The sequence below is a fragment of the Theobroma cacao genome, chromosome 1, assembly GCF_053813885.1.
Source record: "Theobroma cacao isolate CCN51 chromosome 1, ASM5381388v1, whole genome shotgun sequence".
Classification (NCBI taxonomy): Eukaryota; Viridiplantae; Streptophyta; class Magnoliopsida; order Malvales; family Malvaceae; genus Theobroma; species Theobroma cacao.
Window position 1 is genome coordinate 8,523,370 of NC_142639.1, and position 26,409 is coordinate 8,549,778.

Below are 26,409 nucleotides of genomic sequence, written 5' to 3' on the forward strand. Positions count from 1 at the left end.
TATTGAGTAGGTCTTGTAGTTTACTAAATTATGAATTTATTAAGTTATTTTATAAAAAGTAAGTTGATTAATATCTTAAGTACGAAGTTACTTAAAAAACATTTGGTTAAAATTTAAAGAATTAAGATATTTCAAGTTATTTTTTTGTATTTAAAATATTAATTAGGTAACTTTTTTAGTACAAAAAATTAGATTAAAGTACGAAAATATTTCATATTACTTTGGAAAAGGAAACTTAATAAATGTTCTAAGTAGGGTTAAAGTACGGAAATATCTTAATTATTTGTAATTTAAAATAATTTATATAAAATTTTCTCAATTTATACTTAACCAAAAATAGCATATTAATGCATGCAAAAAAGTAAATTTTTTAAAAATTAATTACAACAATAATATTCTAAATTTATTTGATGAAATTTAACCTCACAACATTGCACAGGTAATTCGTTAGTTTTTTAATAAAAATCCTATAGTTATGTAATGCTCTTGAATTATGGTTTACAATTATATTCTTGATACTTAAAATTGATTTACAATTTATCACTAAAAATAACAATTAAAGTACGGATTAGATCTATTAAATTACTTTTTTATAGAAAGTAAGTTGGTTAATATCTTAGAAAAATACAGTCAAAGAATAAAAATATTTAAAGTTATTTTCTCAATGATTAGGATATTAAATAAATACGAAAATTTTCAAGTTACTTAAAATAGGTTTATTTTTTTTGAAAGGTAAAAATTAAGTATTCTTGAAAATAAATAAAAAAATGAAATTAAAAAAGTTACAAAACAAAACGAATGACGTGGCTTTTTTGAGAAATGAATTGACGTGGCATTTTTATTTGGTCCAAAGGGGTTGACGTGGCTGTTGTAAGTAGGCATTGCCGCTCATTTCGCGTTCGGGGAAGAAGGGGAAAAACTTTATTGATGTTTGAGTCACTGGCGTCTGGTGAATTAAAATTAACAATGGTGAGATTTTTATTTTTGGAGAAATGGCGCCAACATTTTTCTAAAGTGGGTGTTCCCGCCCATCCGGTTTCCTTTCTTTTATTTACATTAATGTTCTTTCTCTTTCGCTCTTTGCCTTAAGCTAAAAATTGTCGTCAGTGAATGAAACCAAACAACAAGGTGAAGCAGAGAGAGAGAGAGAGAGAGAGAGAGAGAGAGAGAGAGAGAGAGAGAGAGAGCTAAGATTGGAAGATCCCTCAATCAGATTCTCACCATATTATGGGATCTGTGGCTCTTTTGGATTCTAATTCTTCTTCAGGTTTTTTTTTTTTAAATTCTTTCCTTATTTTTCCTTTTCAAATTGAATTATTATTATTTTTATATATTAATTTCCGAATGTTAAGTTTTGATTTGGTGCTGGTAGACCTATCCTTAATGTGATTTTTGGCAAGAAAAGAAAAAAAGGAAGGTAGCTGGGCCCCATATAAATATTTATGAATTTTATTATATTAAGTAATTTTTTCCTGTAAAAGGGAGAATAAAATTGTGCATTTACGGCTTGAAATAGGTCATCCAATCTATATAGGTTAAGCCGACCAGATGATGATAGATTGTTTTCATTTCATTTTCTAAAGAAATCCATTTTATTTTGTAATTTCCATTGCAAACGCAAAGGTTAGAGCTTGACTGTGATTCTCGATATTTTTGTTGTTGAATGCAACGCCTTGTAGAATATGGGTTCTTTTTAATTTGCTATTCTTCAATGATTCTCTTGTTTGTGCATGCCTTAACTCCCTTGTACTTGAACCTTCATGCATTTGTTTTTCCTTTTGATGTATAGGAGTGTTTTTTTTCTTGAGGTTTAAGTAAGTGATTAATATTATTTCTTACAACCAAATAAACTTGACGTGGGTATAAAAGTCGTGTCAATAGTCTTAAATTTTATTTTTTCAGAGAGCTCTAGGAAAATCATATAAGGTTTCGCTTGGTTTTTGCTTTTGTGACTTGTTCTGTCATTTGCTTTTGCTTCTTGCTTCTGAAACCACAAGGTAAAGAGCCAAATAGCAACAACAATAAGCAATGGAAGTTGTTTATCCTTTTTTTTTTGGCAGATTTGATTTTTAGGGTCTTTTTTTTTGTTTTGTTTACATCTTAAACCTTTGGTTTCATAAACTTAAAATTCATTCAGCAATTATAAATTTTAATTTTCATTTGTATTTCCGTGTTTGTTTACACAAAATATTCAAGTGACATTCAATAGGAATGTTTTCCACTTGCTAACATTCGTCCTCCCTTGATGTTAACCTTTGATCCTTGATATCTTAGCAATGAAGATTGTTAGACTACATGCATGCATTTGAGCATTTGGCTCATTGGTTGGTGTATTATCCTCCTGTCTAGAGAGCAGGGTTCGAATCCCCCTTCTCCCAATTAAAAAAAAAAAGATTGTTAGACTACGTGCATGAGTCGTTTTTCTTGTTAGGAAACACTTATTAGGAAACAAGTTAAATGCATATGTTTACAAAATATGGATTACTTAATTCTTATGTTTGATATACTAGATGCTCTCTTGTTTGCTTTGCCATTTGAGATTGCTGGATTGTGCTTGCATATGTTCTTATGTTTATTTGTTTTTATTTTTATTCATAATTATTCATAACAAAGGTGGCAATGATGGTGGTGGGGTGTTATTGCATAATAAGGATGTACCAAGAGGCTTTGTTGTGTTCATACTATGCTCATCTGTCTATATTTTTGTTTGTGTTGGTTATTTAAGCTGCTTAGGAATTGCCTTGATATCTATTAAACTCAAGTTAACAAGATTTTTGCCTTTGTGCATTAGGTATGAAGAAGAATAGGAAAGGTAAACAGAGATCTGCGATCCCTCCTACCAAGAAAGAGATAGAAGCTGATCAAAAAGGTAAAAGGCGTAATGTTCCTCAGGAAAATAGCGAGCCAGCTGGTTCTTTAAAAAGGCCAAAGCGAGCTGCAGCCTGTACAGATTTTAAGGAGAAGTCTGTACGCATATCTGAAAAATCCTCAATTATTGAAACAAAAAAGGATATGTTAGCAGACGATGAAATTGTAGCTGTAGGGCTGACTTCTGAAAAAGATGATGGTCGGCCTAATAGGAGGCTCAATGACTTTGTATTGCATGATTCATCAGGTCTTCCACATCCACTTGAGATGTTGGAAGTCCATGACATGTTCATAACTGGTTTGATATTACCCCTTGAAGAAAGTTCGGACAAGGTCAAGGAAAAGGAGAAGAGTTTTAGATGTGAAGGATTTGGACGTGTTGAGTCTTGGGCCATATCTGGTTATGAAGATGGTTGTCCAGTGATATGGCTTTCAACTGATGTTGCTGATTACAGCTGTTGTAAGCCTGCAAGCAGCTATAAGAAATTTTACGAGCATTTCTTTGAAAAAGCTCGTGCTTGCGTAGAGGTTTATAAAAAACTTTCAAAGTCTTCTGGTGGGAATCCTGACTTAAGTCTTGACGAGTTGCTTGCTGGGGTTGTTCGATCGATGACTGGTAGCAAGTGCTTCTCAGGTGGGGCATCAATTAAGGATTTTGTCATTTCCCAGGGAGAATTTATTTATAACCAACTGATAGGTTTAGATGAGACATCAAAGAAGAACGACCAGGTATTTGCAGGTTTGCCTGTTCTTGCTGCCCTTAGAGATGAGAGTCAAAAGCGTGAAAATATAGGGCACGAAAGAGCAGCATTTTTGGGTGGAACTCTGACTATTGGTAAAATATTTGGAGAGGGAGACAGCAAACTGGATCAGTCAAATTCATCTGCTTTTGCTGCTGAGGAAGATGAGGATGCAAAGTTCGCAAGAGTGTTGCAAGAGGAAGAATACTGGAAATCCATGAAACAGAAGAAAAATCAAGGTTCAGCCTCCATGTCAAACAAATTTTACATCAAAATCAATGAAGATGAGATCGCTAATGATTATCCTCTCCCGGCATACTACGAGACTTCCAATGAAGAAACCGACGAGCTTGTAGTTTTTGACAATGACTTTGATGTTTGTGATCCTGAGGATCTCCCAAGAAGCATGCTCCACAACTGGTCATTTTACAATTCAGACTCAAGGTTGATTTCACTGGAGCTTCTTCCAATGAAACCATGTGCTGACATTGATGTTACCATCTTTGGGTCTGGGGTTATGACTGCTGATGATGGAAGTGGATTCTGTCTTGATAATGATCCTAGTCATTCTACTTCAGGTTCTTCAACTGCACTGAATGTTGATGGGATTCCGATTTATTTGAGTGCAATAAAGGAATGGATGATTGAATTTGGATCCTCAATGATTTTCATATCAGTGAGGACAGATATGGCCTGGTATTGTCTCTCATGTTTTTACATTAGGGTTCACCAGCTGCTATAACCTTTTCCTAACCAATGTTAGATGTCAAATGCGCCAAGGAAAATCACTGTAAAGTATTATGTATAACTTAGTTAAAGAACTGGAATTATGAGCAGTGAAGTGAGAAATAAAGCATATTTACTTGAAATTGTCTATTAATATGGAAAACAATCTGCTTTTCATTAAATTAGTTTCTAATCATGGTGAGCTCTTATTTTCTTTCCATTTTCCAGGTATAGACTTGGCAAACCATCAAAGCAATATCTTCCTTGGTATGAACCGGTACTCAAAACTGCAAGACTCGCAATAAGCATTATTACATTGTTAAAGGAGCAAAGCCGAATATCTCGCCTCTCTTTCAATGATGTCATCAGAAGAGTGTCTGAGTTCAAGAAGGATAATTGTGCTTTCTTATCTTCTGATCCAGCAGCTGTTGAGAGGTACATTGTTGTTCATGGACAGATAATTCTACAACTCTTTGCAGTGTTTCCTGATGAGAATATTAAGAAGTGTGCATTTGTGGCTGGGCTTACTACAAAAATGGAGGAGAGACACCATACAAAATGGTTAGTGAAGAAGAAGAAAGTTGTGCACAATAGTGAACCAAATTTGAATCCGCGAGCAGCCATGGTACCTGTAGCATCTAAGAGAAAGGTTATGCAGGCAACCACAACAAGGCTAATCAACAGAATTTGGGGGGAGTACTATTCAAATTACTTGCCAGAAGAGTCAAAGGAGGAAACTGGTTCTGTGGAGAAAGAAGAGGAAGATGAAAATGAGGAACAGGAGGAAAATGAAGATGACGATGCTGAAGAAGATAAATCAATATTAAAGGAGACACAGAAGTCTCCTTCAGTATCAAGGCGATCCAGACGATGTTCCACCAAGGAGGAAATAAGATGGGATGGAGAGCCTGTAAGCAAAACGAGCTCTGATGAGCCTCTTTATAAGCAAGCCATTATTTATGGAGAGGTAATTGTTGTTGGAAGTGCTGTTCTTGTTGAAGTTGATTCATATGAACTTCCCGCTATCTATTTTGTGGAATACATGTTTGAATCATCGGAGGGAAGCAAAATGTTTCATGGACGGATGATGCAGAGAGGATCTGAAACTGTACTGGGTAATGCTGCTAATGAGAGAGAGGTGTTTCTAACAAATGATTGTGGGGATTTTGAATTGGAGGATGTGAAACAGACTGTTGCTGTGGATATTCGGTTAGTTCCTTGGGGATATCAGCACCGGAAAGATAATGCCAACATGGCCAAATCTGATAAAACAAAAGCAGAAGAGCGGAAGAGAAAAGGATTGCCAATGGAGTATTATTGCAAAAGCTTGTATTGCCCTGATAGGGGAGCTTTCTTTAGGCTTCCCTTTGATAGTTTGGGTTTGGGTTCTGGTTTCTGTTACTCTTGCAAAGTTAAGGATGCTGGAAAGGACAAAGAAATGTTTAAAGTGAATTCATTAAAGACAGGCTTTGTGTACAGGGGAATTGAGTACTCTGTCCATGATTATGTCTATGTAAGCCCCCATCAATTTGCACTAGAAAGGGCTGAGAATGAAAACTTTAAGGGTGGGAGGAATATAGGCTTGAAGCCTTATGTTGTGTGCCAAGTGCTGGAGATCATTGTACTAAAAGAACTGGAAAAAGCTGGAAAGGAGTCCACCCAGATTAAAGTCAGGAGATTTTTCAGGCCAGAGGACATTTCAGCTGAGAAAGCTTACTCTTCTGATATTCGAGAGGTAGAAGCTAACCTTAAAATGTGATGACTTTTAGTTTGAACTTCATATTACCACACTTTCTGTTTACACATTCAAAATTTTCTTTTTCCCATGGATATTTCATAAATTAATATGGCCATCATTTTCAGGTCTATTATAGTGAAGAAACACATATGTTGTCTGTTGAGGCAATAGAAGGGAAATGTGAAGTCAGAAAGAGGAATGACCTTCCTGAAGCCAGTGCTCCAGCAATCTTTCATGATATCTTTTTTTGTGATCGCATATATGATCCTTCCAAAGGTTCCCTCAAGCAGGTAAGTGGCTTTTTCTTCCTTCTGTTGTATACTTTAAGAATGTAACTTCTGCAATTATTTTCATGGAAAACATTGATTGCATGTGAAAAAGAGTTATACAATCGGAGGATAAATTTATTTCACTAAACTCCAACCCCCCCACCCCCCCCCCCCCCCCCCTCTTTTTTTTGTTCTCTGTGAGCAGTTACCCACTCAGATCAAACTAAGGTACTCCACTGGCATTGTGGATAATGACATTGCATATCAAAAGAAAAAGGGAAAGAGTAAAGAGGGGGAGAATGAGTCTGAAGTTAAGACACAAGGAGAAGCAGCTCAGGAGAATCGCTTGGCTACATTAGACATATTTGCAGGTTGTGGTGGCCTGTCAGAGGGGTTGCATCAATCTGGTATCTGTCTACCTTGTGCTCATTTCATCAACCTTAATGTGTTTGGCCATATTCATTTCTAAAGCACTATATGTTCAACCGTTTTTTGTTTTTACTGATGTAGGTGCATCATTAACTAAATGGGCAATCGAATATGAAGAGCCTGCTGGAGATGCATTTAAACTCAATCATCCTGGGTCTTTGGTGTTTATTAATAACTGTAATGTGATTCTTAGGTGAATATGACAAGTTGGCTCTCCTCTCTTCCTCTTACACTTCCTTTTTATAGTGCTAATAACTCATAAACTAGTTATGATGCAGGGCTATTATGGAGAAGTGTGGGGATGCAGATGACTGTATCTCCACTTCTGAGGCAGCTGAGTTAGCTGGATCACTGGATGAGAAAGAGATTAATAATTTGCCTTTGCCGGGGCAAGTAGATTTCATCAATGGAGGTCCTCCATGCCAGGTAATAGAGATTCTATCTTTCCTTTTCTTCTCCTTTGTTAATGATTCACTAAGAGAAAAGCTGTCTTACTTTTGCAGGGTTTCTCTGGAATGAATAGGTTTAATCAAAGTACATGGAGTAAAGTACAATGTGAGATGATTTTAGCATTCTTGTCATTCGCTGATTACTTTCGGCCAAGGTATTTCCTCCTAGAGAATGTGAGGAACTTTGTGTCTTTCAATAAAGGACAGACGTTTCGTTTAACTCTGGCTTCACTTCTTGACATGGGTTATCAGGTAGATATTCATTGCAGCTATCAGTAATGTTTGTCATGAATGTATCTGTGTTATAAGGATACATATATAAGTATATGTGCACTTGTGTATTTTGATGTTCTGGTTTTGCCTATTTAGGTGAGGTTTGGTATTTTGGAAGCTGGAGCCTATGGAGTTTCCCAATCAAGAAAACGAGCATTTATATGGGCAGCCTCCCCTGAAGAGACTCTGCCGGAATGGCCAGAGCCAATGCATGTCTTTGCTGTGCCTGAGTTGAAAATCACATTATCAAATAATTTGCAGTATGCAGCTGTGAGAAGTACTGCAAGTGGAGCCCCTTTCCGTGCAATTACTGTGAGAGATACAATCGGTGATCTGCCAGCTGTAGGAAATGGGGCCTCAAAGACAAATTTGGAGGTAGCTAGATTGAAAATTATATCTCTAAAATTTCTCCATGCTTTAAAGGTTGTATTTGTGCATATTTAATTTGCCACATTTTATTTCTGCAGTATCAAAATGAACCCATCTCATGGTTTCAAAAGAAAATTCGAGGGAACATGGCTGTCCTCACTGATCATATATCAAAGGAAATGAATGAACTTAATCTGATTCGGTGTCAAAAGATTCCAAAGCGACCAGGTGCAGATTGGCATGACCTTCCAGATGAGAAGGTACAACAAGAGCTGGTGTTCTTTGTATCTGTTCTTTTGAAATGTTACCAGAATGAAATTCTTGAACTGCTGGTATATTTGTTTCCTTACGATTGCAGGTAAAACTCTCAACTGGACAAGTGGTAGATTTAATACCCTGGTGCCTGCCGAATACGGCCAAAAGACACAATCAGTGGAAAGGGCTGTTTGGAAGGTTGGATTGGGAAGGGAACTTCCCAACTTCCATCACAGATCCTCAACCGATGGGAAAGGTTGGAATGTGCTTTCATCCTGAGCAGGACAGGATTCTCACAGTCCGTGAATGTGCCCGTTCTCAAGTAAGTCATTCAACTTATTGACAATCATTGCCACTGTAGTTTGCGAAAGGTTGTAGTTCAAAGTTTTTTTTCTTAAAGAGTGTGCATGCCATAAAGAGTGAATGACCATACAGTTTAGCCCGCAAGATAGGTTGATGTTTTATATTTCTATATTTGTGAAAGCCTAATTTGTTAAGTGCATGTGGAATAGGAGTTAACATAAAAAATATGCTACATAATCCATCATAGTAGTTTTTCTTTTTACCGAAATGAAACCCACAATTCAGTTGACAACATTATCAGGCATCTCAATAACTTAACAAGCTATAATGAAGTGGAAACATTGGTATAATGCTGCTGAGAGGAGAGATCTGGATTTAATTCTAATGAATTCTCATCTGCCAATACAGGGTTTCCCAGATGGCTACCAGTTTGCTGGTAACATTCAACACAAGCACCGGCAGATAGGAAATGCTGTTCCTCCTCCTTTGGCATTTGCATTGGGGAGAAAACTCAAGGAAGCATTGGACAGCAAAAAGTCTATCTAGTTGTAGGGTTTAGTTTATGGCTTCCAGAATTGACCATTCAGACGACAGAGCAATTGGATCTATAGAAATATTGGGCATTTGTAGATAAATTGATTTACATTTCTACAAATATAATGTTCTGGTTGGAACTTTTCTACATGGTGATGCAAGTTTAATAATCTAAAGATATCATGGAAATTGATTTACATTCTACAAGCGGTAGAAAGAAGAAACGCTGGTAGATCAATTGCTTTTTACATTAGCAATCGTTATTTCCATTTCTTTCTTATCTTGGCAACATTACAATGGGCATTCTTTGGAGGCTATGAAAATGCATGGTCTGTCCATAAGTATGTTGTAGGATGAGATATGACAATGATATGGAAATCAATCTCTTTCCATATACTCATATTCTATCTTTATTTTTCTTTGTTTAATTATATATTCTCTATCTCCAATTAAATGTCATGTTTGATTTGTTAAAGATTTAGAAAAACATATTTAGGTTCAATGATTTTTATAATATTAAGAAAAGTTTTGTAACATTAAGCATTGTAGGTATTAAACAAAAAAGGAAAGAGAATATGATTTTGACAAAATTTTAAAGGAAATAGAAAATGACATTCAATCTTGATCCATTATTAAAAATTTTATGCAAGTCAATGTTTATTTATTATAAAATCATTATTAAGTTTAGTTTTGTAAAATTGTACAAAATATGATTTAGGTTTGTTTAACTTCTTGTTAGGTGAAAGGTAATGGTAATATTTGATTGTACGGAAAATTAACTCAACTTCACTTCAAACCTTGATACAGATTATGATTAAAGAAGGTCAATAATTTGTTATTTGTTAAAGAAGCATGCACTGAATGTCTTTTATTTCGAGTATGTGTCAGATAGAGTATCAGATTTATCACTATGGTTAGTTCATTGTGTAAAATGTGTCTTTATTTTTTAACTGTAGAAGATTTGTTGTTTCCTTATGTGATTTTATTCAGTCCCACACTGGAATTAGGAAACAAAAAAAAAAAAGATATCATATTTATCCTCTACAAGTCTCAGTATTTTATAACAAATGAAAAAGCACGCATTTCCCTTTGCGTGGGTGTACATATTGTTCCATTTTGAAATAGATTAGAATAATCATTACTCATTTTGTTTTGATGATAATTATTTTGATTTTATTAAAAGAAGATAAAAAAGTTATTGGAAAAAAATACCCTTAACCAATTTTGGAAATTATTAATTTATATAACACAGCCTATTGATAGAGTTAGTAATGATTCTTGCAAATTTCGGATTATCAATGATCCTTGCAACCCAAATGGATCTGATTCAGAGGTACAATTATATAATAAATCAAATATTTTTATTCCTTTTAATTCTAAAACATCCTAAAATTATTAAGATATTCAACATCCAGATGTATATTTTTCATTAATTGAGGACCTCGGCTGGGCCTTTTTCATCCTGAATGGCTTCGCCCGTGAATACTGGTATTCATAATGTAATAATTATTTTTTTGAGAAAAAAAGAGCAAGAATAGAGATGTAACAGACAAAAAAAAAAAAAAAAACTTGGTGAGTGACAAAAAAATGATTTATATATATATATATATATATATATATATATATATATATATATTTATAACGTCTGTCCTATTGATTTTTTTGTTTTGAAAATGGGTGTGGGGTATGATATTGATGCATAAAATGGGCATAAATGCCAAAATGATAATCTCGTGATGATCAGATTAATTCCCATTAGTAGAGACAATGAAGCATTCCGCCCTGTGATACAAAGTTGAGATGGCATGGATATTGATATTCAGTTGTCCTTTAAATATATGAAACGCAGAAGAGAAGAGAAGCTCAGCAACTGCTCTTTATATGCATAAACATATAAGCCAACCTTCTGTCCAACCTACCATACTACTCTACTTTTGAGTGGAGAGAGAGAGCCTCCAGTTGAGCAAAGTGCTACCCTATATTCCCATGGATTGCAACAAAACTGCTACTTCATGTTCCAATGCCAATTAAGCTAAGCTGGTAGGGACAAGTTCAAACAAGGGATCAATAAGGCTGCAATGTCTAGCAGAAAAGTAAAATGAAAAACTCATGAAATTACAAGGCCACGAAATCTCAAGACGGCAGGGTCAACACAGCTTACAATGTTGTTCTGTGGCTGCTTCCAATAGAACCCCTGTATAATAATTGGCACGATATTGCAGGCTGCAAGGATGTAAATCATCAATGCATGCTTCCCCATCCACTCCAACACCAATGTCATGCGTTGATATCCACAGATGTCAACCTGTTTAAGAGATTGCTTCATTTTTAGAAGTTGAGGAAATCAGGCAAATAATTGTGTTTTTCCTCTGTACTAATTAAATGGAAAACCAAAGTTATCGCTATGGAAGACACCACAAGCAAATGAGCAAATTAGATCAAATGTCCAAGATTCATCCTACCAGTAGATAAATTCCTGCAAAGAGAAAGCCAGCAGCACCAGCAGTAACACACATGTAACTGAATGTGTAAAGAGCCTTGTTAACATGCATTCCTATAACAAGAAAGCAGATGGCTCAGATGATGAAAACCATTGCCAGTGTGCTAGTATTGCTGACAGTTTACAAGAATATTAAATAGCAAACTTACCAAAAAAGTCCAAGGCAAGCCCCAAGACTAAAAGACCTGAAGATGATATCAACCAGAGACGAATTCTATCCCTGTGATCCTACATTCAAAACTCTGATTCATTGATAAATTCCAGTGAGAAAAAGAAAAGCAATCAATGAAACAAAAATTTGTCACCTTAAAGTGGACAATGATATGCCCATAGTGCAAACCAACCAAGCAGGTAACCATGGCCATCACTGAACTACAACCAGAAAATACAAGGTCAATCCATAAACATGCAACTAAAGCACAGAGCGAATAAAGAATAGTTCATATCTTGTTGACTTCATGTTTTGTCATTTAATGTGGCCATACAATAGTGCACATAATTCATTGTTACTCTATCAAAGACTATCTATCTGTATAGAAGGATAACATTTCCTTCTATATATTCCCAGTACATTGGACATAATTGACAAAAAAGATACACCAGAGGGTGAGGAAGAAACTGCAAACAAACCTCAGGAGTCCTTCAGGATCAAAGGGGGCTTGACACCATGAAGGGGCATCAGAAGGTAATGGGCCATAATCAGGTGAGTTGATGCTGCATTGCTATTGAAAAGGGGAAATAGCACAGAACAATTTTTAAAAATTGGGTAGGATGGTACATGATGCAATAAGCAACTGAAACAAGCTTTTTGAAGAGAGATACCTTTGTTCTTTCAAAGACTGGTTTCCTGTACAAATGTTTAATACCCAGTATTTTACGATCAATCATTCCAACCACATTACAAGCTGGTCCAGTGTCACCTCGTACTCCACATTTCACCTTTGAATGGAAATGGAAAAGACAGTACTGTTCAGTGGCCTGTTTCTTTCCTCAAATTCTACTAAACAATTCTTAACCTTGAAAGAAATTCTCAAAAGGAAAGATGAACTAACTGAAAAAAACTTTGGTGCTGAGGAGGAAGTTGCAACTGGAATCTGATATTCCCAATCAGGAACATATAAACCATACAACAAGGAAATATATATAATAGTAAGTGCCAATGCAGCAACCCTGAGAGACAGAAAAAAGAGAGAGAGAGGGCACACCAATAAATAATTTGAACTAAGCAAGAACTTTCAAGAATGTTGGTACAATAGAAATGAACCTCTGGTGAAAGGAATGAATAAAACATTTTAAACTAATCAAAGACTTAAGGCGTACCTTTCCATATATATATATATGACTATGCTATAACAGATAAAAGGGCTAAACTTAATTGCCTATAAAACACAGCATAATTAAGCTATGCTCAGATGTCAATAGTATATTAATATCAGAATAAAATATGAGTCACCACATGTTTAAAAAAAACTTACCACTGAAACCGATGCTTCCTCAGCAGATTTAATTCTGATTTTACATGATGATCACCCTTCAGCCAAATCTCACAGATTGCTGCTACTAAGTATGCTATAGCAATTCTCTGGGAAGGAGGGGGGGGGGGGGGGGGGGGGGGGAAGCAAAACGAGAACAATATATCATCTTACTGTTAATAATTGACAATACTTAAAACTCTACAACTAAATCTTAACCAATTGTCTCCCACCAAAGTTCCACCTTATATTAGCCTAAGAAGTTTAAGAAAGAATAGACAAATGCAGGCATAGAGGGCCTGAAAGGCCAACTTAGTAAAAACAGTTCTCTTGTTATTCTACCTGTCATAATAAATAACTGGAGTAAACCAGTGAGAAAGCATACCTGCAGTATACCCATCAATCTCATTTGTTGAATATCCACCCCATAAGTTAAATTGTTGAGCCCATGGAAGAAGCCTCCTGGCAGTGATCAGAAATTATAGGCTAAGTATATGCTATAAGACTAACAGAAATGCATAATCTATCAGAGCCATGATGTGTGGTACAGCGTTAAGGATATACAAAGCCACCTTGTAGAAAAAGGCCTAGGACCAGAAGCTTTAATGCCCGCAATATTGCTTTTCTAGTTGCAGTAACTCTGCATGACAATCTCTGTGCAAAGAATCAATTTGTTAATGCTAAATAATCGCCAGTAGTGATAGCAGTTGAGGTACATTCAGCACACTTAAAACTTGGACACCATTGACATATAATGTGATATACAATTATTCAAAAGCTTTTCTGCTTTCCTGACACAGCATGGAAAATAGCAGGATCATTAAACTGATATTACAAGTATTTGAGTGCTTTGAATCAAAAACAATACATTCCAGATGCAAGTGGTACCTTGTATGTCAGTCCTAGTGAAACACCGACAATGAAGAGGAAAAATGGCATGACATAATCTGCAAGGGTTAAACCATTCCATGGCGAATGATTGATTGCAGGTAGAAGTCCACCGACATCATCTACTAGTATCATTAGCTGCATCAAAAATGAAAAAATAAAAAAAATATTATAAATAAATGAAGCAGCATTCCTACCATAGAAACTACATGGTGCTTAAATGAAACACAGAAATTAAAATGAAAAATTGTGCAAATTTCAAAACTCAAAACTTATATCACTAAGTTTCAAATTTAGTTGAGATAGAATATGCATTGCAATTTTCTTAAATGGTCTTGAGTTTGGTATCAATTTGCTTCTCAGCAGGAAGATGCCATGTATATTAGAATTAGTTCAAAGTTCAAACCTCTACAGCCTCCAGTTAAAATGGACCATCTTATTCAGATATTTTTGTTGCACATTGTTAAAGAGATAATTTAGTGATTAATTATCCAAAATATTTAGCATTAAACTAATAGTAATGACCAAAATTTTATATTTAAGTTCTAATGCACCTAGAAACATGATATATGATCAAAGAATTCTGTACATGAATCCAAGTATAGAAAAAAATTGCAAGCTCAAGAGGGATTAAAGGGCACTGATGCAAGTACCAATGGAAAAGTCCGTGGATGAAAAAGTTTACTAAAAATGGTAGAGGTTTCGAGGATTCAAATATGAAACATCTACTTTGATACTATGTTACAGAGATAGTTAAGTTCAAATCAAAAACTTAAGATTAAGCTGATAGGTAGGTTCAACTTTTATATTCAATTTCTAATTCATATGATTATATACACTCATTGCAATAGGTTTACTCTATAGGTTTGCCCTTGATTGATCTCGATAGTCAAAAGCGTTTGGATACTAAACAGGAGAGAAATCAGAAAATTCCAAGTCAATCTAGCAATGTTATCTGGCATAAATTAACAGACTCAACAAATAGTTTTAATGGACAATTAATTACAGGATACATCTCATCAAAAAAAATTTATATGATGCATAGTTAATTAAGAATGTGGAATTGTACCTTATGATAATATTTCTTACAGTATGATTTTTATGCTTGCTTATTTTATGTTCCTGTTCTAACACATGCTAATAATATATTGGTATTACCCACAAATTCCTAACATATGATTATTTCTACCTTTGGAAATTGAAAAAACTGCAACGAATCAGACTGGATGCTTCATTCAGAAGTGAAAATAAAGAATGCTTTGTTTTTTTGGTTACCCTTTTGATCCCACAGCCACTTTTTAACTCTTGACCCTGAAGGTAACTAGGGGACAGGAAGTCAACAGAGCAACCATCCAACTAATATGCAATCATAATAGGGCATGAATGTTTGTGGGCAAGATTTAAATAAGATTTACAAGTTAATTAAATTGGTAAAATCTCTCAATAAAAATGATTAAAATAAAAATTATGATAAAAAATCTGAATTGATGAAGTCATATTACAAAATGTATTTTATATATTGCTAACAAGTTTTAATAGTTTATTGAAATATAAATCTTATTGAAAATTAGGACTTAATATTCATCATTCATCAAATAGTATAAATCAAAATTTGCGCATAGATGTTGTTCTTACTTATTGTAATCAGCTTGCATATTTGATTTTAATTTTCAATTAATTTTTTTAATAAGAAACAATTAGAACTTGAGTCAATACACAAGTAAACATTTTATCTAAGGTAAGGCAGAATGTGAAAACAAACTATCCATTAAAGTGCAACGAACAAAGCCTAAAACGGCAGGGAATCCCAGCCTTATAGAAAGAATGGAGGTGTGACTTTCTTTCTTTCTTTCTTTCTTTTAAATGAAGCATTTTAGACTTGGAGGGACACATGTTAAAAATTTCAGCCTAAATAGTGTTTAAGGGTAGCCGCTTCAAATTAAAGCATCTATCAATGTCGGGGCTCACAAAGCAAATATCCATTTACGAGTTCTACTTGGATTCTAATTTTTCTTTATCTGGGCCAATAAATTATTTTACAAGGAAATCTGTTAAGATTTCCATCCATTTGCGGGGTTTGTTGGAGTATTGCACAACGGAAACGTTTGAAAGGACGTAAATGCATATCTGGTTGAAATGTTCAGAGATCATCATGTTGAGTGAACGAAAAGTAATCTCAGGATGCAACTGGCAGCAAGGAATCATTGAAGGATATCTAACGGATGAACGTTTTAATGACAACAATAACGACGGTGTAAAAAAGTGAAAAAAAAAAGAGCAAAAATGGAGAATATTTTGAGATGGTTAAAGAAAAAAGAGATTTTACCACAATGGTGAGCCCCCGGAAAACGTCCAAGGAAACAAGACGCTGCTGCGCATGTTGTGGCTGTTGCTGGCGGCGGCCAAGGTGGGTTGAGTTGGAAATGGGTGTTAAGGGGCCTTCTTCACCTTTGTTGGAAATGGTTGTTTCAGAGATCTGAAGGGCCAATTGTCCCATTTCCTTATCATCATCATCATCATCATCTTCGATTTTGTCTGCATTGCCATTCATCTTCAAATGCTTGTCCTGCGTACAATCCTGCATTTCATCGGCATTACATCCCTTGATGGGCTCGTATTCAATCGCCATTTGCCTACTCTCTGTCTATGCAAACAATCTTACTTCCCTTGCTCTTTCTCCTCCTCAATCAAACATCGGTGAGAGTGGGGAAAGAAGGAAAAACCAAGTAAGGTTGCAGAACCTGACAGATATGGGATCAGGGTTTAGGATTCTGTTGCGGAACCTGATAATGCTTGTTAAGTATGATAAGGCTGAGAACAGAAACAAGGAAGAAGAAGCGTTGTGCCTGAAAATCAAGTTTGTTTCTCTGTAATCTTTTCTTTTGCATATTTATAGGAGCGAAGATGAAGGGAGCATTGATTCGCATGATCACAAGGATTTAGGGAAGAGTTGGTATATTTTTTTGTTCTTTTTGGAAACATTACTCCTATATTATTTCATATGAATACAAAATGGAATCATCCAATTAAAAGAATGGCAATGCCAGCCTTTGCTTTTCTTATTTCCTTTGGCAAATATCTTCCCAAATTTGTACCTCACAGCTTTCGCTCTTTCCACATACTTCCACTCTCTCTTTCCTCCTAACAAACAATCAAAACTACATGGACATCTAAAATCCTTTTCCTTTGACCTGGAATTAAAACTGTACACCTATAAATATTTAATTCTGGATCCGTAATAAAAAATCTAGAGGTAAATAAGTATAATTAATTTATACTTAATTCAAGATCACGATAGAAACAGTACTAACCACTAGGATCTTCCTCTTCCTTGATTTACAACATTTTGGATCTAAAAAATTCGGAGACAAACAAGCATAATCAACTTATACCTAATTCAAGATTCATCGTATTAAAAATTTAAAATAAAAATACATTCTTAATTTTTGACACATTATAAAACATTTGGATGCAAATAAATATAATCAATTTATACTTAAATCAAGATTCATCACAGTAGAGATTTAGAATATAAAAACATATCTAATTCTTCATACATGATTTCATGAACTAACCAAGTTACTTGCCCAGATTAGGATCTTCTTCTTCCTTGATGTATGCTTCTTTAATGGATGAGATTATCTTTGGTGATTATATAATGATTCCCTAATTCTAATCATTGTAGGATTTAGAGTTTTTAACACAAGCCAACACTAATGAGCCCATATATAATATTAGAGTTTAACTTACTCCATTATATCATATTATGGATTATAATATCATCTCTCAATCAAAACCAACTAACTCAACTAATTTTTAATATAATATAAAGATAAATTAAATAATATAAATCTACAACTTAATTATTCCAAAAAAAGAAAGTCTAACAAAAAGGACAATTCCATAGTATCACTTAATAAAATTGAAGCACTTCTCAAAGAGGATTTCTACGAATGCTAATAAGATATTGACGGATTATATTCGTAAAAAAATTTATCACATAATTGGAGGATGCTTAAATTCAAAACCTCCTGTACTTTTTGGGTCCAATACACAAAGTCTGAAAAAGAAGAGAATATTTTAGAAAAATCCTTGAAATTTGATCTGCTCTGTTGCGATGGGATTGTCGACCTCATTTAGAATATTGACTTTGAAATCAGTTAGTATATATTCTATACATAAACACAATTGGCAAGTATAAAAACGATAATACAAGACAATATTTGATAAAGATATTCACCTAATAAACAAAAGGAAAATGTAATGGCCAAAATTTAATTCGTTTTGTAATTTTGTTCATTAAAGAAAGAAAAAGAAAAAAAGTAAAAGGAGAGAGGCGTTTGTACTGCAAGCAGTCCCCAATCAACGGAATAACTACGTAAACAATGTGGAAAGCTTAAAAAGATAGTAACTGATATTAGCCGGTGACTCCTGATGTGTACATAAGTGCAACGCATTTCGTGTGAAAAGAAAAAAAAAAAAGACGTAAAATTCAGAGATCACATCCCTTTCATTTCATGCAACAACAAGGCATGAATCATGCGCTGCCTATTCCCAAGCGCTTACATGTGTACTCAATGCACAAATTCCTTAGACTTTACCTTGCTTTTGGTTATCGCCTTGATAAAGTTGATTCGGACCCACATGATTGAGATAACGGCGGTGAGAAGTTTTAATGTAGGGGTGGCTACGTGCTGTTAGTTGATGGAAAGAGATGTCTCATCTACAAAATGAGCTCAGATTTGGAGAATAGATCCGATGCTTATAGTCGTGCTCGACTGGAAGAGGAATGCGAGATACATATCTATTCAAGCCTGCGCTCTCATTGATCAGGAAAAAGTAAAGAGATGCTACGGTGTGGCACTTTTTGGAGATTGTGAGGTGAAAAAGGGAAAAAATTCCTTAGGGAAATCAGAATAGTGCAAGTGTTGTCTCAGTGCGGGTTATGATAAAGATGCCTTATCCTGTCAAAAGGCTTCCTTCCTTCCACTTCATGGTGGCACATCCCCAATCCAAATACCAAGGGGCAAAAGATTATGGACAATTGGGCACTCTCATTTGGCACTCATGCGAGGTGGTGCTACTAGCCCCAGCCACTGTGCGTGGCCTATTCTCCTGTCCTTACAAATTAAATCTACAAAATAATCTCTTTAACCTTATCCTAATCATGATTAACTATTGTACCAATAATCTCTTTAATGTTTTAAGAATCGTATGGAAACTTGAATTTGACACACAGATTTAATGATTTCATTGGTTTAATCCATTGGTTCAATGTCTTGATTTTTGTTTTGAATAAAAATTTGCTATTGTATGGATCATTTAATAATGCAATGATGGTCCAATGCATGTCAATGTTTTAATTATCGGATCAAGTTTAATTTGATTAAGAGGTTTAATGATATTACAGGTTCAATCTATTGATTTAATATTAAGTTTTTTTTTTTATAAAAAAATTATTATTGTATTCGATCATTTAGTGGGTGTCAATATTTTAATAAACGGATTGAAACTTAAATAATAATATAAAGAGGTTTAATGATTTGATTTTTTTTAATAAAAATTTACTATGGCATCTGATCATTTAATAGTACAATTGAATCCAATGGGTGCCAATGTTTTAATAATTAGATTCGAAACTTAAATTCAATCAAAAAGATTTAATGATCCGATTCGTTGAATCCATTGATTTTATGTCAAGATTTTAAAAATAAAGCTTTACTATTAAATAATTATTAAATGTGATAAAATGTTTAAAAAATAAATATTTGATTAAACAGTTAACATTTTAATTGAAAGTCAAGAAATAAGGTTTCTTATCAAATTATTTTTTTTGAAAAACTAAAAATTTAAAATAAATCATTACAAAAAATTAATTCAAAATTCCCTCCGGTGGGTTTATTTTGAGAATTGATCAGTTCTTAATTAGCTTCATCACTCGAAGGATTAATCGTTCTATCCAGACGGTTTTAGACAATCGATTCAAACGATCCGATCCTATTTTTTAAATTTTGGTGGATACAATTTTATCAAATGCTACACAAGAGTCAATAATCAAGATCTACTAAAGACCACCGAACCAATACTCATGGGGGTAAACTTTGAGTTTTGACTAAATATTTATACCTTAGGTCAAAGATACAAATGAAGCAAAAAGGTCATTGCAGCTGACATAGTACATGAGTGACATCCAAGGGAAGTCCAATGGCGACTTCCAAACATTTAATTATCCATCAACGAACTGCTTGAGACTAAGTTCTTCAAATTAATAAGTAACAACAGTTTAGTGAATAATGTTCAACCACGCCGGAATTTGGGTCTAACAGTAATTAGCCCTGGCCTTGCCTCATCAAAGCGATATCTGCAAACAATGTTATTCATCATCATCAACATTACTTGTCATCATTAGATAAAGAAAAACATATATATTTTAGCCCCCACTATTAGATAAACGAGACAATAAATGTACATAACTATTACAATATATGCTTGAAAAAGTGGGGGAGAAATAAAAAAAGGAACAGGTTATTAATATTTCACCCATTTTCTATGAGGAAGCTTCTCACGGCTGCAGGGAGCGCAGCTTGTCCACGACTATGATTGCCTACACCTGTTGGAGTAAAATAAAGCATCAGTGCAGCTGCCACTATATTTTATGCACAAAACACCTACGGTAAGGTGTTCACTTCACCAATTTTAGTGAAAAATATAAAGTACCCTGCATTGACAACTCAAACTAATTATCTTTTTAAAGCCTAAATTGATTATCCGAGTTTCTGGTCTAGATGTACAAGTTTTCAGAAACAACCTGGCAAGTATTTATTGAATAAAGCAAAGTACCTGTTATGACTTGTAACGATGTAGGCCTCTGCCTAGATGATGTCTGTTGCTTATCCAATTTATCCATAGAACTAAATGTCTCAACAGATGAAGAATGTACTATCCTGTTATTAGCCTTAAATCTGTTAGGAGAAACTGAACGGCCTGCTGGTACCTGGGTCTCAAGCCGTCTCAAATGTTCATGCAAGGCTTGGACAGCTTCTGCTGCATGAAGACCATGCAAGTCCAACTTCCACAAGTCATTGTCACTATTTCGGATTCTTAAAATTTCACTAGCTGCCTTAGCATTAAGTCTCTGAGCAGCTAACCATTCTTCTCGAGCATTTTGAGAGTGCTGCTGCGCAGCAACATGATCACCCCTCAAAAATGCATTACTGGCTGCCCTAGAGTGTTGAGATGCTGACCTGTCCAGTGGAGAGAATATGTGAACACGTGAATCCCCAGCATCTATCAATACTAAGTGGACAGTATAAAATTTAACTTTTAAATTTCCATCTCAACAAGAACATACAGATCAGTACAGTACTTGGGGCTCAAGAAAATATCCATCAGATACAGATATAAGAACATCCTCCAAACCTTACAACATCAGGGGCAGAGCTACCTTTTGGGGAGGGGGTATTGCTTATGGAAATAAAAAAATTTGAAATTCCAACTTATTTATATAAGTAAACAGATAAAAATTCATAGATGCACTTTTATGTGATTATATGGGTAAGTTCATAAATTTATCTATAGGGGTAAATTAGACCTCTGGTCCAAAACCTTTCTACAAAGTTTCACCTCAAACATTAACCCTTAAATTGCAGCATTGTGCGTCATGAACTTCTCAAAATGTGTCAATGTCATCTATCCATCAACTTTATGATAAAAACTTGACAAAAATAGCCATGTCACAAGTGTATCGAGTTTTTCCACCAAGCCTACCATACTGTTTCCATATGGTGCTAAGAGCAAAAGGGGTTCAAGCAGCTTATAAGCAACCCTTGTCCTTAGAGCCCAACTAACTTAATGTAATTGCAACAAAATAATTTAATGGAGGTATTGATAATTAAACAGGCCAAAAAAGATTAACTGGTATAAATGGAAAGATTAGAACTGGTACTCCTTCAAGTTCGAGAACAAAAAAAGATATTCAAGTAAAACTTTAGTTGTGATAAGTGCAAATTTATCCCAAACTTTTAATGCATGTCAACCGACACATGGTGCGGATACCATGTGGCACTTTAATGAAAGATTGGCCATTTGTCAGACAAGGTTTTAATTGATATAAATTAAAACCTAAAGGGAGCAACTCGATATTTTCAAAGTTCATGAGCAAAAGCCATATCCAGATTAAACTTGAAACATGAGATGTCATTTTATCACAAGGTTCTATTAGTAAAACTATTTTAGAATTTCATGCAAGATCCTAAACAGCCCAACAATGGCGTTGAATGAACATGCATGTACTTGTGGCAAGTCATCTTACTTATGCAAATTCAAGCCTTACATGTGTGCGTGCGTGCGTGTGTGTGTGTGTGCGTGTGCGCGCACATATATGCGCCCAGGCAGCCATACCTCATCATCCTTAGAGCATCCTTTCGATGGCTCAAGTATACATCATCTTCTTCCCACTCAGGCTCAAAAGGTATAGACGTCAATTGCCCCAGAATCAGCTTCATATTAGAAGCATCATCAAAGAGTTTATTCTCATGCATATCTGTCAACTTGTCAAGATTGTCTTCCCTTTCATCAGCTTTAGAGCTCTGGCAAACAAGCTTTGCAGTCTTTCCTGTTGAAATTTCTCTGTCACAGTAGGCATTGCCTGGAAAATCAGAAATGGCGGAGCTCATTTCATTATTTTTTGTTTCCTTGATATCCTCAGTGCCACTAATGGACATCATTCCTTTCAACAAAGCTGAGGCCTCATGAATATCACCATCGGCAGCCAACAAGACATCCTCAATTAAACTATTCTCAGCCCAGCAATGCAGCTCTTTAAGCTTTTTAAGAGCTAAATTATTATTGTTTTGCTCAACTACCTTATCTCCATCATTTTCAATAGGCTTGCCCATGTTTATTGGTTTTGTATAATCCTTATTCTGTTTTGAAGTAGGAAAGTTGTCAGAGGGCTTAAGCACAGATGAGAAAGACCTTGCTGAAAGATCATTACTTTTTGCCAGGTTTATGCAGGGACAGATGGCCGGCAGACTATTTGGCATAGGAGGGAAAGGGTCATCTTCAGTTTCAGGTACCAGACCTTGTTTCTGCCGCTGCTTGAGATCAAAGGCACTCCAGCCTGATGATTCGCCTTTACCTCTTGTTGAGGACATCTTTTTAAAGGGGGAGCCAGCAGTAACATTCATTTTTGGTCAAGTAAAATTTGTAGAAGACAAGTTCCTTTCGTCCTCTTCCTCTTCTGTTTGAAACACTAGACACAACTGAGGGAAACAGTTCTTGGAGGGACCTGAACAAAGTTGCATTTTTTCTTTTCACGCCAGCTCAAAAACAACAGATAGCCCATGCCTGGGTTTGATTGATAGTTTTGTTTGTTACATTTTAGCTTTTTATTTGGGTAAAAAATAATAGAAAATAAAAAGCAAAGATTATAAACTAATGGCCAACAAAGGAAAAAAAAAATACAAAAAGAAAATAACAAAACTTTCAACCCAAGGGAGCCTAAGCAACCTCACTAAAGACGACGGAAATAGAAACCATCTAGCAATTTTCCCATTCAGTAATTATTTTGATAGGCGATACCAACCCATTCAGTAACAGAATCAGTGGCTTGAGGAGTCCAACATAGTCTAAATTTTTGTTTATACAAATAGAACCATCCTGTTGTAAAGTATAAACTTTCTCTGACAAATTTGTTTTGTTTTGTTTCTTCAACTTAAGCCTTAATTTGAGCAAAAATTCTAAATTCCAAACCACAGGATGCCGAACTAAACCGTAATCATCAATTACGATAAATCAAAAGACGCAAATGCCACACAAAAAAAGCAACAATTATACAAAGCTTAACGGATAGGTGTTGTAGGGTTGTTTCTGCATTAATTGAAGAATAAACTATATGGTAGCTAAAACTAAAATAATTGAAATTGATAATAATAAGAAAGGAAATCAGGAAGAGATAATAAATACCTAAATTTAACGGGGATTGGTTGGCTTGGAAATCTTATCAATACGAAAGAAGAACTATTTGGGGAGATGAAAAAAGCGGAACCAAGGCGTGAATCGGTCGAAATTAGAGTCAGAAGGCTGCTGATGATTGTGTTTCTCTACCATCACCAATCCAATAACGCAGCTTCTGCATCTCTTATCCATAAAGAAATTCTCTTTCCCTTAGAGAAAAAAATCCGGAATTCGTCTCCCAAAAGGCTGACGAGAGAAAAAGAGAGAGGAAGTTGAGAGGAAACAGTGGCACAATTTCAACGACTACACACAGCGTCAAAATATAAATAAATAAAATAATAATCAGCCCTTTCTGTAATTACCACTTTACCCATCGCTCCCCCTTTTTATTCCCTACAGTAGTACAAATTATAGAAAATGGGTCCCAGGCCCAATTTCAAGTTGAGTTTGGGGCCCAGTATGAAGATGAGCACGAATCCCGAACAGAGAACTTGAACTAGTCAGTGATCGGTTTGGCATTCGGAAGCAGCAGTTATCTTCTTCTTCTCGTCTGAAAATCACGAGGTAAAAATTTCAGCAGAAATTGTTTTTCAATCTTATTTTTCTATAATCAAGTATTTCGAATTAGTTCGTATTCATCTAAGTTAAAAAAAGAAAAGAATAATACTTACTATATATTTTGTCTTCACATGTAGTAATTTGTGTGCGAAGGAGAAGATGCAGATATTTGTCAAAACCCTAACAGGGAAGACTATCACCCTAGAGGTCGAGAGCAGTGACACCATCGACAATGTCAAAACCAAGATTCAGGTTTTCCTTTGTTTTATTCTCTTTCTGTTCTTTATTTCCCCTCCTAATATCGCCTAATTTCCTTAATGGATGATTGTTTCGTTATGATTTGTTTTTATTTTTTTTTTGGGGTAATGTTTTCCTCTTACGGAACTGCAAACTTAGTCTTAGAGAGGAGTGAGGAATCCTGCTGTTTTTATGTGGACTTAGCCATTCTCTGGGGATTGCATCGAAATTATAATTTTGTTAAATTATTTGTTTTAATTGTTACAATTCAACTGCTAAAGTCTCGGATTACATGCAATCTTGCAATTCCGTTCAAATCTGTGAGTGAGCGCTCTGTTCAACCTTTAAGGCATACTTGGCTCTTGTCTTGTGTACCCCCATCCCCATTGCTGATAAAGAGACTGCAGTGCCTACCTATAAAGCATCCTTGTACCAAACTCCCATTGCATTGATTAAGAAAAACCTTATCCCTACTTTTTTCAGTTGTTTTGCTTTGCTTGGATTTGTGATTTGTTTTAATTTCACTCTTTTGGTACACTCCCTATTTTAGGGCTGCAATATTAAGAGAACATTGTTTGAACAGATTGCTTTCTTCATGATTACTGACCATGGATCATGTTATCCAGGATAAAGAAGGCATCCCTCCTGATCAGCAGAGATTGATTTTTGCTGGTAAGCAACTGGAAGATGGCCGAACGCTTGCTGATTATAACATCCAAAAGGAGTCCACACTTCACCTTGTTTTGAGGCTTAGGGGAGGAACTATGATCAAGGTGAAGACTCTCACTGGGAAAGAAATTGAAATTGATATTGAACCAACTGATACCATTGATCGCATTAAGGAACGGGTTGAAGAGAAAGAAGGAATTCCGCCAGTTCAGCAAAGGTATTTTTGGTCTTTCCTGTTATTTTATTGAGCTTCACTGTAGGATTTACTTGATTAATGAAATACTTCTGCATTGTGATTTTGATTGGAAATCCTGAATGTATTATTTTCCACTTGCTAATATAATTTTGTGGGGAGAACTAGTTGATTATATTTCAATGCCGGTGTTCTTGGTCCTCTTCATTTCACAACTTTTTCGTATATGGGATGTAAAGTTCGTTGATTTTACAAGCTTCAATATAAGTCTGTTTTTAATAATATTTTGTTTCTGATGCAATTAGGTATATTTTCATTTAGTAGATGTTTTGCACAAAATGTATCAGGAACATATTTGTTCGCTTCCATATTTCTTTAGAGGTAAGACATGGTGGGGTTGTGGGTCTTACATATGTATCAAGGCGGACTTGTTTGTTGACTGTCCACGTGTAGGATTAAGTTCATAACCTTAGTGCTTTGGCTGTTGACTTGTTAATATAATGCTTATTTCTTGGCCAACTTGTCATTATAATGTTGATCCGGGTGTTTTGACAACTTGTTGCAGGCTTATATATGCCGGAAAGCAACTTGCAGATGACAAGACGGCACGTGACTACAATATCGAGGGTGGCTCTGTGCTGCATCTTGTGCTTGCATTGAGGGGTGGCCATCTTTAGATGGTGCTTCTAATATTAGAAACAAAACTGCTCCTTTATACTTTTCTTTGCATAAATCAAATGGATTTGCATTTGATTTGTTGATGAATGCATGGACATACTTGACTTGGTTTCCTCCAACAGAGATGTTTGAATACTTGTCTATATTATCTACCTTCTTCAGTTTTATGTGTGGCCTCAGTTTACTTCATTTTTTTTGGACTTTGAGCTGTTGGGACTCATCTAGCTGAGCTGTTTATCTGGAACTGTATGAAATATAGATAAGAGTAGGAAAAGTGGTTTTAAGGATGTCATATAAGAGAGAA

At 35.1% G+C, this 26,409-nt stretch overlaps 4 protein-coding genes across 8 annotated transcripts; 2 read left to right on the forward strand and 2 right to left on the reverse strand.

Annotated features, from left to right (window-relative positions):
- Positions 1-975: 975 nt before the first annotated feature.
- Positions 976-9,381, forward strand: LOC18611994 (DNA (cytosine-5)-methyltransferase 1-like). The gene is made up of 12 exons (XM_018113912.2): positions 976-1,267; positions 2,792-4,304; positions 4,563-6,069; positions 6,198-6,362; positions 6,547-6,748; positions 6,852-6,963; positions 7,049-7,196; positions 7,274-7,471; positions 7,589-7,867; positions 7,960-8,121; positions 8,220-8,438; positions 8,828-9,381. The coding sequence occupies exons 1-12, from the start codon at positions 1,228-1,230 to the stop codon at positions 8,963-8,965; spliced, it is 4,683 nt and encodes a 1,560-aa protein (XP_017969401.2). The 5' UTR covers positions 976-1,227; the 3' UTR covers positions 8,966-9,381.
- Positions 9,382-10,676: 1,295 nt separating this feature from the next.
- LOC18611995 (heparan-alpha-glucosaminide N-acetyltransferase-like protein (DUF1624)) lies at positions 10,677-17,588 on the reverse strand. 2 transcript variants are annotated; one of them, XM_007048541.3, is made up of 14 exons: positions 17,389-17,566; positions 16,140-16,554; positions 13,814-13,951; positions 13,498-13,579; positions 13,311-13,387; positions 12,929-13,035; positions 12,506-12,623; positions 12,276-12,392; positions 12,084-12,175; positions 11,759-11,825; positions 11,603-11,681; positions 11,416-11,507; positions 11,115-11,258; positions 10,677-10,990 (listed from the first exon to the last, which is right to left on the reverse strand). In XM_007048541.3, exons 2-14 carry the CDS (start codon positions 16,440-16,442, stop codon positions 10,964-10,966), a joined length of 1,443 nt encoding a protein of 480 aa, XP_007048603.3. In that variant the 5' UTR covers positions 16,443-16,554; positions 17,389-17,566; the 3' UTR covers positions 10,677-10,963. The 2 variants fall into 2 exon arrangements, with proteins under 2 accessions (XP_007048603.3, XP_088659169.1); XM_088803043.1 differs by lacking the exon at positions 10,677-10,990 and having other exon boundaries at positions 11,061-11,258; positions 17,389-17,588.
- Positions 17,589-19,899: 2,311 nt separating this feature from the next.
- Positions 19,900-24,071, reverse strand: LOC18611996 (smr (Small MutS Related) domain-containing protein). 4 transcript variants are annotated; one of them, XM_088805552.1, is made up of 5 exons: positions 23,780-24,071; positions 22,214-23,054; positions 20,654-21,057; positions 20,354-20,423; positions 19,900-20,174 (listed from the first exon to the last, which is right to left on the reverse strand). In XM_088805552.1, exons 2-5 carry the CDS (start codon positions 22,999-23,001, stop codon positions 20,111-20,113), a joined length of 1,326 nt encoding a protein of 441 aa, XP_088661678.1. In that variant the 5' UTR covers positions 23,002-23,054; positions 23,780-24,071; the 3' UTR covers positions 19,900-20,110. The 4 variants fall into 4 exon arrangements, with proteins under 4 accessions (XP_088661678.1, XP_007048605.3, XP_017984111.2 ...); XM_007048543.3 differs by having other exon boundaries at positions 22,214-23,102; XM_018128622.2 differs by having other exon boundaries at positions 22,214-23,161.
- Positions 24,072-24,176: 105 nt separating this feature from the next.
- On the forward strand, positions 24,177-26,272 carry LOC18611997 (ubiquitin-NEDD8-like protein RUB1). The gene is made up of 4 exons (XM_007048546.3): positions 24,177-24,334; positions 24,466-24,580; positions 25,192-25,451; positions 25,993-26,272. Exons 2-4 carry the CDS (start codon positions 24,488-24,490, stop codon positions 26,102-26,104), a joined length of 465 nt encoding a protein of 154 aa, XP_007048608.1. The 5' UTR covers positions 24,177-24,334; positions 24,466-24,487; the 3' UTR covers positions 26,105-26,272.
- The last annotated feature ends 137 nt before the right edge of the window (positions 26,273-26,409 follow it).

Bases quoted from the DNA above. Each gene is read 5' to 3' on its own strand.
- LOC18611994 (XM_018113912.2), top strand. From the start codon at position 1,228: ATGGGATCTGTGGCTCTTTTGGATTCTAATTCTTCTTCAG. The intron at 4,305-4,562 runs GTATTGTCTCTC...TCCATTTTCCAG, and splicing joins GTGAGGACAGATATGGCCTG to GTATAGACTTGGCAAACCAT. The intron at 7,472-7,588 runs GTAGATATTCAT...TTGCCTATTTAG, and splicing joins TTCTTGACATGGGTTATCAG to GTGAGGTTTGGTATTTTGGA.
- LOC18611995 (XM_088803043.1), bottom strand. From the start codon at position 16,442: ATGGCGATTGAATACGAGCCCATCAAGGGATGTAATGCCGATGAAATG. The intron at 13,388-13,497 runs GTGGCTTTGTAT...GATCACTGCCAG, and splicing joins CCTAGGCCTTTTTCTACAAG to GAGGCTTCTTCCATGGGCTC. The intron at 11,259-11,415 runs GTAGGATGAATC...TCTCTTAAACAG, and splicing joins TTGCAGGAATTTATCTACTG to GTTGACATCTGTGGATATCA.
- LOC18611996 (XM_088805552.1), bottom strand. From the start codon at position 23,001: ATGAATGTTACTGCTGGCTCCCCCTTTAAAAAGATGTCCTCAACAAGA. The intron at 20,424-20,653 runs GTACTTTGCTTT...TTACTCCAACAG, and splicing joins ATCGTTACAAGTCATAACAG to GTGTAGGCAATCATAGTCGT. The intron at 20,175-20,353 runs GTGAAATATTAA...CATTGTTTGCAG, and splicing joins AGCTTCCTCATAGAAAATGG to ATATCGCTTTGATGAGGCAA.
- LOC18611997 (XM_007048546.3), top strand. From the start codon at position 24,488: ATGCAGATATTTGTCAAAACCCTAACAGGGAAGACTATCACCCTAGAG. The intron at 24,581-25,191 runs GTTTTCCTTTGT...CATGTTATCCAG, and splicing joins ATGTCAAAACCAAGATTCAG to GATAAAGAAGGCATCCCTCC. The intron at 25,452-25,992 runs GTATTTTTGGTC...AACTTGTTGCAG, and splicing joins ATTCCGCCAGTTCAGCAAAG to GCTTATATATGCCGGAAAGC.